Source organism: Syngnathus acus, chromosome 1 (genome assembly GCF_901709675.1).
Source record: "Syngnathus acus chromosome 1, fSynAcu1.2, whole genome shotgun sequence".
NCBI classification, from domain to species: Eukaryota; Metazoa; Chordata; class Actinopteri; order Syngnathiformes; family Syngnathidae; genus Syngnathus; species Syngnathus acus.
Genome location: NC_051087.1, coordinates 6,783,392 through 6,793,537, shown reverse-complemented (window position 1 = coordinate 6,793,537; position 10,146 = coordinate 6,783,392). Strand labels below are relative to the sequence as shown.

The 10,146-nt window shown below is 41.9% G+C and overlaps 2 protein-coding genes across 4 annotated transcripts; one reads left to right on the top strand and one right to left on the bottom strand.

Annotated features, from left to right (window-relative positions):
- Positions 1 to 705: 705 nt before the first annotated feature.
- On the top strand, positions 706 to 3,667 carry LOC119124167 (aryl hydrocarbon receptor interacting protein). Its single transcript, XM_037253856.1, has 7 exons — positions 706 to 860; positions 1,555 to 1,737; positions 1,820 to 2,008; positions 2,148 to 2,324; positions 2,404 to 2,545; positions 2,782 to 3,011; positions 3,088 to 3,667. The coding sequence occupies exons 1-7, from the start codon at positions 762 to 764 to the stop codon at positions 3,091 to 3,093; spliced, it is 1,026 nt and encodes a 341-aa protein (XP_037109751.1). The 5' UTR covers positions 706 to 761; the 3' UTR covers positions 3,094 to 3,667.
- Positions 3,668 to 3,758: 91 nt separating this feature from the next.
- cdk2ap2 (cyclin-dependent kinase 2 associated protein 2) lies at positions 3,759 to 6,836 on the bottom strand. Of its 3 annotated transcripts, none has more exons than XM_037253869.1 (6): positions 6,761 to 6,836; positions 6,356 to 6,426; positions 5,518 to 5,661; positions 5,247 to 5,338; positions 4,651 to 4,771; positions 3,759 to 4,300 (listed from the first exon to the last, which is right to left on the bottom strand). In XM_037253869.1, the coding sequence occupies exons 2-6, from the start codon at positions 6,378 to 6,380 to the stop codon at positions 4,233 to 4,235; spliced, it is 450 nt and encodes a 149-aa protein (XP_037109764.1). In that variant the 5' UTR covers positions 6,381 to 6,426; positions 6,761 to 6,836; the 3' UTR covers positions 3,759 to 4,232. The 3 variants fall into 3 exon arrangements, with proteins under 3 accessions (XP_037109764.1, XP_037109772.1, XP_037109779.1); XM_037253877.1 differs by having other exon boundaries at positions 6,356 to 6,406; XM_037253884.1 differs by lacking the exon at positions 6,356 to 6,426.
- Positions 6,837 to 10,146: the final 3,310 nt, after the last annotated feature.

Below are 10,146 nucleotides of genomic sequence, written 5' to 3'. Positions count from 1 at the left end.
ATATTAAAAGTACATTTCAAACCAGCAATCCAATGTGAAATTGCAGTAGATATATTGGATAACAATATTTCGGCGTATATATGCATACACGTTATTTAAAAGCTACTATAAGTGTTATAAAATCAAGATTACCCAAAGAGAAGCATAATCTCCCCTTTGCTGCATAACGGCGCATCCCTTCATGCAATAAAGTTAGCCGTTAGCTTGGAGAAAACGCGCATAAAAGAAGTGGTGTTTCAGTGAGTGGTTCTTTCTTTCCTTGGCAAATCGTAAATCTACATTCTGGCTTACATAGTTCACGTCAGGAGGGAGACGCAACACGTTCACTGACTGATCCGTTGATGCATGGGAAGGCAGTTCCCCCATGAACTCGTTCGCGAACGGGGAAGTCAGGATTCGTTCCCTCACTGATCCGTTCTCGCGATGAACGTGGCACTTTTCACTTTCAGTTTACTTTTGACCATGTTTTTTCTCTAATGAAGTAGCCTGTGTTTAGGTACACCTCATGGCCACTTCAATAGGTACACTACACGAGGTAAAAAAAAAAAAGAATAAAGTTTAGCGAACGTTTCGGAGAACGATTCTTTTGAACGAATTTTTCGAGTGGACCGATTCTAAAGATTCAGTTCACTTAAAAGAACTGGAATGCACATCACTACCGCCGACCATTAGGGGGCGCTGATCAGCCGAAACGTGTTATATTAGAATCGGCTGTCTTCGGTAAACATCGTGTTTTGTCGTCATTTACGACTCTGCCAAGGATGGAGGAAGAGGCAAGAAGGCTATTGAACGAAGGGATCAGTAAAAAATTGATTAGCCCGGGTAAAGGACAGCTTTCAACCTTCCCCGATGGAACAAAGGTAAAGTTAGTTTCATTTGTGGGTCACTGCGTTTAATTTAGGTCTTGGGAATACTTAGCAAATGTGACGGAGCCCGTTCGCTAATGCTAACTTGTATCTGTTGTCATATCTCGGCTAACATTTGATTTCTTTTACGCTACCTCAGCATTTTACTCATTCCAAGACATAGCGTCGACGCACATCGAAGAAATTGGTTGTTAATCGTTTCGTGGTTTAAAAGTATTCTTTTTTTCCCTCCCCCTTTCCATGTTTTCCCCTCATCTGATGGACGGATATGGGCGGGACAAAATGGCTTGTGTTTATCACTGCTGATTGGTTGGGTTACTGTAGCAATCAACTTTCCATAGATGTGATTGGCCAGGATAGACCAGACTGTCAGCCTTCTGTAGATATTTTCAGTTTTTAATATAAGTACGTAATTTAGAATGTAGGCAACTGAATACGTCTAGTTCAATTGAAAAAGTGAGGCTTTATATATAACTATTATATAGACATTGTATAATCCATCCATTATCTGTACCGCTTGCCCCCACGGGGCGTGCTGAAGCCCATCCTAGCAGTCACAAGGCATCAGATGGGGGACACCCTGATCTGGTTGCCACCCAATCGCAATCATTAGCATTGCACCTAGGGGGAACCGTTTATTTGTCAAATAATCACCCAAATTCATTTGTCGAATAATCTGTTCTTCCAGGTGGTCTTCCACTACCGCACCAGCCTGTGTGATGGCACCATGCTGGATGACTCCAGGAACATGGGTGGATGCAGCAAACCAATGGAGCTCATCTTGGGCAAGAAGTTTAAGCTAGCTGTGTGGGAACAAGTGATCATCAGTATGAGAGAAGGAGAAATTGCAGATTTCACATGTGACACCAAAGTGAGCGAGCTCCTTGGTTAGGATGTCAGAGGTGTTTTTGTACACATCTGGCCTACTGAGATGGTCTGTTTTTTTATCGCAGCACACCGCACTCTACCCGCTGGTGTCCCAGTCACTGAGGAACATCAGCATTGGGAAAGACCCCCTGGAAGGCCAGCGGCATTGCTGTGGCATTGCTCAGATCCATTCCCACCACTCGCTGGGCCACAAAGACCTGGATCACCTTCAGGCTAACCCACAGCCTCTTGTCTTCACCATTGAGCTGATGCAGGTATGAGCTGGGGTCCTGGTAGACACTTGAGTTTTAAATTATAATTTTTGTATTTCCTCTGCAAGAGATGATTGTATTATCCAGTTGTGTTGTATGCGGCGACTGCAAAAGCTGCCATTGAGCTCCAGTATGCTTGCAGGTTCTTCCTCCGGGCTCATTCCAACTCGATGTGTGGGCAATGACAGATGAGGAGAAGCTGGACTCCGTGCCTCACATGCACGAGGAGGGCAACATGCTCTTCAAGCAAGGCCAAATACAGGAGGCCACGGACAAATACTACAACGGCATCGCCTGCCTGAAAAATCTACAGATGAAGGTGAGTGAGATCTGCCTCAGCCTGTCCCCTATCAATGCTTTTCCACTATGTCTGACCTCTGCTCAATGTTTCATTTCAGGAACACCCAGGAGATGAAGTGTGGATCAAGCTGGACCACATGATCACACCTCTTCTCCTCAATTACTGTCAGTGCAAGCTACTTCAAGGCCACTACTACGAAGTTATCAAGCACTGCTCATCCCTCACATTCAAATACGAGGGTAAGGCTCAGCTTATTATTCTGTAACAGCTTGGGCTTCAAGGCAGATGTGATAAGATATGATAAGAGTAGAATTTGATGCATGATGCTCAACTATAAACAGGAGTTGTTGTTCAATGTGAAAATATTTATTTTATTAATTGTCAAGATCGTTAAATGCCATAGGTTATTATTTGTGCAACATAATGTTGGTGGTTCGACCATCATGGGTTTGACATGCTGGTCGTTGTGTGCCAGACAACGTAAAGGCCTTTTACAAGCGAGCGAAGGCCCACGCAGCGGTGTGGAATGAGACGGAGGCCCGAGCGGACTTTGCCAAGGTGTTGGAGCTGGACCCGTCTCTCGGACCATCGGTCAACAAGGAGCTGCGAGCCTTGGAGGACCGCATACGAACCAAGGAGAAGGAGGAGAAGGGGCGCTACAAAGGCCTGTTCAACGACAACTCACCACCGCCAACTGCTACCACAGTCAGTTCAACATTGACTACTTGTCCATTCTTCTCAGTTGTATTGTCTACAATTATTCTTTTGTTACTCTCATCAGGGTTGAAGGAGTGGAATGAGAAGACGCCTGTGAATTTCAAGACAAAAGCATAGCAAACACCGCATGCTGGTGTTTGAGTTTGAGTCACACTCACAAGACAAACTCTGCCCTCCATTAGACACTCAATGTTTGTATCTCCCTTGGAGTGTTTCATTGCCGATAGCAACTCAAGGCCTCAAGCATCTCGGTTGCATGTACTTTTCTGTTCCCTCATGTAAAACGCTGTTAGGTGCCACACAAGCCATTTTGATGCACTCTCTTACTTTTTTCTAATTACTGCTAAATTGGGAATATTAGACAGCTTTTTGTCTCTTTGGAGTTCAATCTCGGGGTCAGCAATCGGGAGTGCTTTCTTCTCGTCAATTTACCTGGCAGATGGAGACGTTGACAATCATAACACATTTGGACGTTGTTTTCTTCTTTATTCTTAGTTCACGTGAACAACCTATTTGGTTTGTTTCTTTACTTTGTGTCACTCTGTGGAAACAATTGTTGAATGTGAAACTGGATGTGTCTTACCCTCATCAAATGTCACACAAGCACCAATTGTGTAATCCTAATAAACGTGTTTATTCATGCATTTAATTCCCTATTCCCCAGGTGGTCTAAATGTTATTTCAAAACAACTAAATTGATCCGTCATATGTGGAAGAAAGACAGAGGTGCTGAACTTTTTTTATCATTTAATTAAGATATACATACTGAACTGCAAAAGTTTGGTTTACAAAATTCCCACAATAACAAATTGACTTGAGATGTACAGTACATAGTTCTTGTTGAACATTGACTAGAAAATAGGACCGATGCAGGTGAGCAGGAAAGCAAATGGGCTCTATTCAGGATACTCAAAAGAGAAAAAGGAAAACATTTCCCAACTTGAGGACAAGTTTTGGTTTTAACTTAAAGGAAACATCATTTGGTATTTCTGGCTGTGTTGACCACTAGGAAATGGTTTACTATGCTTCTTATTCACAGCTCGACTCAAAATCTCCACATCACGCCTGAAAATTTTGGGAAATATTAAAGAGAAGGGCCTGGTGGCATGACAAGGACAATGCAACTGTAAAAAGCAACCAGAAAGGATTTTTAAAAAAAAAGGAAAACCAGATGATGGGAAAGGGAGAGGGGCCAGGGGGGGGTAAAGGTTATGTACGGGCGCTCCTTTCTGTCTCTGCCAGACACTCCCTGACCAGTGCACGCGCATGAATGATACCTAGAAAAGATCAAACTTTTGAGCATGGGATAATATGGTCATTTTCTAAAAAAGAAAAATATATATATTCAGCCCGAGTCTACTCCACCCTTCATTAGAAAGTCAAACTTTTCCAAGAAACCTTTTACCAGACATGCAGATGGCTGAAGCAATTACAGTGAATTAGGCTTGGTGTTTAATTATCAAAATATGTGACTTTGTTTTCACTGCATCAATTAAGTCTTAATTTTTGTGTTCTCTTGTAGCACTCCTCGCCAGTCTTAAATCTACATAAATTGAATTGTGAATAATGGACTCTTGCTACTTTAACAAAGTGTCGGGCATGCAGATGATCAAATGGTGTCTAATACCTCTTTTTAGTCTCTCCATAGCACTTTTGCTTCCAGCATATGTGGGTCGGATCTCGCGACTCATTTCCTCTATGACTGACAGAAGTTCGCTGTAAGTCGACCCTTGACTGACCTTGACGGGCTGATCAGGATTTTTCAGAAAGAGAACGAGAGATGCATCAAATCACCAATAACAACTTGACTTGGGCGTTATATGTGACCAGAGCACATTACTGATGAACCTATTACTCGTATATTCCATTGAGATGAATTAAAAGTGCAATGCCAACTGTGGCTCTTCTTGACACTCATGTAATTTCTCCATTTCCTTTTTCGCTCTAAGCAAGCAGCAGCATATCCGAAGCTGCTTGAACCTTAAAAGTTTGGCTCAAAGAAAATTTGACCAATTGACATGCGCAACTCAAACCCTCCCAAAGATGGCACAGGTTGTTTGCCGAAATTGTCAGCCAGCGTGTGGCAATTCACAAATATCAAATAAAGTGTTGCTGTTCACGGTAGGGGGAAAAACGTTTGAGTATCTCCAAAAACAAAGCTCAGCAGTCTCCCATTCAACCGTTGTGACTCATCACGGATATGCTGGAGTGCGGCTAGCATACCTGAACAAAGCCCATGGAAGGTGGGCCAAAGTCGCTGAAAGCTGGCCTGAAGTTCGACGACGACGGGAGGGAAGGAGAGGGCACGGAGGAGCCTGAATACACACAACAAAGTCAGCAACAAAACCCAAACTTAGCCGTACCTTTCAAACTCACACGTGAAGCATGTGTCAAATTCAACAACAAAGTGGATGTTTTGTTAGCTGCGTATTTCTGAAAACAGGTCCGAGTGACTGAAGAATGACAAGCTTATTTGGTTAGTGTAAAAACAAACCAGGCGGTGTGTGGTTGGAGCCAGACGGCGCAGGAGCAATGGGCTTGTAACTCATGACGACGTCCACTGGCAGCTCCCCGTACGACGCACCGCTTCCTTCGTTTCGCTTATACAGCTTTACTCCTGGAGATGAGCTCCTAAGAGCTGAGCATGAGAAAGCATTAGCAAGTTCTTCACCTCAGGTCCCGTAAATCAGACCAGCAGTAGCAATTAGCAATAATCATCACCATGATAAGAACATCATAACCACACTTTCTGCCGGACTCCTTCTGACAGGAACACCCTGCGATTGGCTGGAGACCAGCTCGGGGTGTACCCCGCTTTCCGCCCAAAGACTACTGGGATAGGCTCCAGCCAACCCGCGACCCTCATGAGGATAAAGTGGTTCAGATGGACATTCCCAACAGACCCTCAGATAACAATACGTTACAGTAGTTGGACACAGAGCATGCTGGTATATAGACCTTAAACTGTGCATCAGGAATATTTAATACGTTCCACTTCTCTGTAAGAGAAAATAAAAAAGACGCTGTTGTCCATGCATATCTGTCTTGTGTGCCCACAGGCAAAAACATTTGGTATCCATGACAGTTTAACACAAGTTGCAACAAACACGTTTCAATGCCGTGAGAATTTTCGAAACGTTTGTCACGATTCATGCGTTTATCTTTTTTTTTGTTGAATAAAAGGCAGAGTATAGTATACAGTACACACTACAATTGTATGCACAAATATAGATATATATATATATGAGAATGTCACAAGTAACGTCACTAAACACACCAACTTCAAAAAGGGAAAAACATTCTGTAGTGGTTATTAGATGATGCCGGTGTACCTAATGAGTTGGCCGCTCCGTGCATGTTGGCGTCTCAAGCCGAATACGTCTCTTTTCATACAGAAGAGATTCTTGTGACAGCCATCATATTAATCACATAAACGTACAGTTAAAGCGACTGAGTTGGTCATTTTGAGTAGTCCTTATGTATGGAGGTAAGCGTTCAAGTTAAAAATGGACTTGACTCGAGAGGGGCATGAATGAAACAAAAGCTGGCGTTAGCTTAACAGGAAGGTACAATGCTAAATGTAGCTAGCTCTCGCCGGTTAGCACAACAATGTGAGAAAAGCAGTGCTGACGCAGAACTACGAATAAATACACGTCAGGTGCAAAGTCTAGTTGGAAGTTACATGTAGGTTTACTGTAAAGAGGGCAGAATATCACAACGGAATGTTCTTTGAGTACCTTTTTAAGTAGATTTAATGTCCTCGGGGGGACGCGACGGTTCTTCCTGTGTGTAACGGAGTGCGCATGCGCCAAAGGTAGATGAAGCGTATCGCCGTTTTTATTTATTACATTTTAGGTCACACCATTGGTCAATTATTTGACCAATGGTGGAGCTGCACAGATAATACTAGTATGAATGAAGTGACAAACGGCAGTCTCCCAACCCAGGTTTAATATCCCCAAAATGACCATTCTTTTTTTTTTTTCGACCTCAAGGAATGATGCACATTGATGGAGAAAAACATTTATGGATTTATGATGATTCAAAGTATCCTCAAGAAATTTTCAATTTTTTTATTTTTAATATTTTTTAGCTAAACAGTTTTCAAAATCCGGGACCCTCAAAATCAAAACCGTTAGTTACCATACATTTTACTTATGGAAATAACACACTTTTGAGTTTATTATGACACACATTATATCTTTTTTCAAGACGGAAATGATAATGAAAGAATCTCTCTCCATGTAGCCATCTGTGGAGTCACCAAGCTGCGTTCTTTCTCTCTGCCTCTCTCTTTTGCCAAATGCTATGGTGCTTTGGTTGCTTCTTTCATAATATGATGGAAAACACCCACATTTCAGTCGCTTCCTCTGAAAATGTCTATTTACAGCGTTTCATTTTGCTCGACATATGGTATAAGCCTGTCAGAGGTCATCATGGACAATTGAGGTGCATCATAGGAGGTGGTCAGGTGTGATGGTATTCTGCAATTTTAAAAATACCTCTTTTTATGTCCTTATGTCTTTTTGTGTTTTTAGGCATCAACCTGATGACATCAATGCTGGGGCAACGCAAGCCGAATGCTATTGTTTACTTCTTTGCTTTGTGACCATTTTTTCATCATGAAACCCCCAAAAATTAAGAAAATCAAAACAAATAGGCTAAACCAACCAGAGATTTGCAGCACACATTTCAATGATTCTTGTAAGATGACGTGTTTTGTTCAGTTTAAAAGGCTCCTCAAGCTCGAGTCAGCATCTCAATATTAGGGCTCTCAACCTAATCCCCATCAGTCACCGTGGTAGCCCGGTGGAAGTGAACTTTGCATTGCAGAATGAGGAAAAGGTTCAAAGAATCCCAAAGAGTAATAAAAGAAAGAGGTCAAACCTAAGTCAGTACCTGACCCACTGCAGACGCTATGCTTCTTGCTGTGAATTTCTGGCCAAGAAAAGTCAGCAGACACACAATAACGTAGAGTGACAGTTGACAACATAATGATGAAAGCCATTGGGTGTCAAGCAAAGCACATATGTCTACTCGTGGTTATATGTCAAGTTTATTTGTATAGCCCTAAATCACAAGCAGTCTCAAAGGGCTTCACGTAGAGAAAAATTGACAATTATTCTCAAAGCATCCCCTGATCTTAAGCTCCCAAAAGGGCAAGGAAAAACTCACAAAAACCCTGCCAGGGGAAAATGAGAAACCTTGAGAAGGGACCACAGGTTATGTGTTGTGAAATTGCTTCAAGGTCAGTAATCGCTGCATCTGTGGCAGTAATAAAACTCTACTTTTCACAATCTTTCTCATGAAAGGATGACATGGAGTAATCAACGCAGAAGCCATGCTTCGTTCGTTCCTTCGTTCATTCATTCTCTGACCCATTTATCTTCACAATCCTTATGCTTATTGCCACATTGGGAATGTTTCTAGGAAAGAAAATACAGTTTGCTGCTATTCACAATGTGAATGTACCGAGTCTGACCCAAAAGGTCAACATGCGGTGCACAGCAAATTAGTTCTCTTCATCTCATCAGAAGCGTGACAAAGGAAATACCTTGACCCTTCTGAACCTCTATCTGCAAGTAATGAGGCAGCAGGAAGCCAGCAAGAAGGAAAAAACAAAATCATGCTTTTGAATGTTTTGTTTGTGGCATTACGCAACTGACTTCAACTGACATTTTCTTAATCACACACACGCACACGTACCCGCACACACACACACACCTATGGCCTATAAATGATGGTCTGGCCCCATCTCCACACATTGGAGTGGCTCTCCAGGAAAAAGTCCGGCTCTCCCGATTACCCAGCATGCCACTGAACCATTGAACCTGACTAACAAGCGGCAACAAGTCGAGCTAAAACTTTCCGGCCAGTCAAAAAGCTCGTGAGTTGTGCCTATTTACTGAAGGAGCCAATCAATGCCAGAATTGATCGCCGTTTAGCAGGCTGGTGTTAGAGGCCATGTGCACAATGCAAACGTGTGCGATTCAGTTTCACCCCAGTCAAATACTGAATAATCATTCTAATTGGTATGTAACTACCTCTCTCTGGTTGTCCTTCGTGTGTTCCCTTGATGGCAAGAGCGGAAAGATGAGAGCAAGTCAAATACCCCTTAGCATTTATTGATTTCTCTGAGTTCAGATTACCTAACCATAACCGGCAGACGCACACAGGGGAACGCAACCTTTCACCAATGTTACATTTGGGCATCTTTTGGTCATCTTATCAGATTGTTTGTCCCTGTAATCGTATGTGTCCTGAAATAAAATAAATCATAGCTGGTCCTGTCATGTGAATCTGAAATTTGATTGGTTAAAGAAATACAGATTATTCATTATAATAATAATCATTGCTTTGCTACAATGACCAGCGGACTCTGGAGGCTGTTACGGTATATTCTCAATGGTATTCTCCTCTCACATGAGCATGCAATTCATAAATACGGGTTTGTTAAGAGACATGACTGAAAAGCAAGTTATGGATTTCACACAAACACCAGCTGGTTTACTAGTTTGATAGACTTACATATACTGTAAACATACAGAAATTTAACTCAAGGAACATATTGAAGGACAGAAGTACATTTCATATCAACAAAGCCATGTCGATGAATAAGGTGAAAACACGCGATACATGATGTTGTTCCTATTTACAGCTAGCATTAGGGGCGGTAAATTTCCGGAGAGTTTCCAAGAAATTTCAGTGTGAGGTTAAAGACAGGAATTTTGGATAGGTATCATATAACCAGCATGAATATAAACATCTGTGTTTATCATAAAATTACATAGCAGACATGTGAAAATATTACAATTAAAAAGCATGCCATTGAAAAAAGATCATTTGAAAATAGGACTGTATTAAGTTTTATTTATTCTGGTGGACAATTTTGGCCGTTGAAGGACAAAAAAGATAATGTTGAGTACTTCATTCATCTTCCACCCAGACCCTTTAAAATTGAACAAAGATCATCCACTGATGTCTCCAGAAATACCTACAATGGCCTTGAACAAAGAAAATGACCTCCAATGGGTCATTCAAAACATAAAATAAAAAGTGCTCCAGAAGACTTTGAGTGACCATGAGAGATGTTTTGAAACTGGCAAAAGCATGTTTTTAGGAT

What these genes read in the sequence shown, in the direction of transcription:
- LOC119124167 (XM_037253856.1), top strand. Translation starts at nt 762, where the DNA reads ATGGAGGAAGAGGCAAGAAGGCTATTGAACGAAGGGATCAGTAAAAAA. An exon ending in ATTTCACATGTGACACCAAA is followed by an intron (nt 1,738 to 1,819) that starts GTGAGCGAGCTC and finishes TTTTTATCGCAG; the next exon opens with CACACCGCACTCTACCCGCT. An exon ending in TCACCATTGAGCTGATGCAG is followed by an intron (nt 2,009 to 2,147) that starts GTATGAGCTGGG and finishes GTATGCTTGCAG; the next exon opens with GTTCTTCCTCCGGGCTCATT.
- cdk2ap2 (XM_037253869.1), bottom strand. Translation starts at nt 6,380, where the DNA reads ATGCACGGAGCGGCCAACTCATTAG. An exon ending in CTTCCATGGGCTTTGTTCAG is followed by an intron (nt 4,772 to 5,246) that starts GTATGCTAGCCG and finishes AATCCTGATCAG; the next exon opens with CCCGTCAAGGTCAGTCAAGG. An exon ending in TATGGAGAGACTAAAAAGAG is followed by an intron (nt 4,301 to 4,650) that starts GTATTAGACACC and finishes GATCTTTTCTAG; the next exon opens with GTATCATTCATGCGCGTGCA.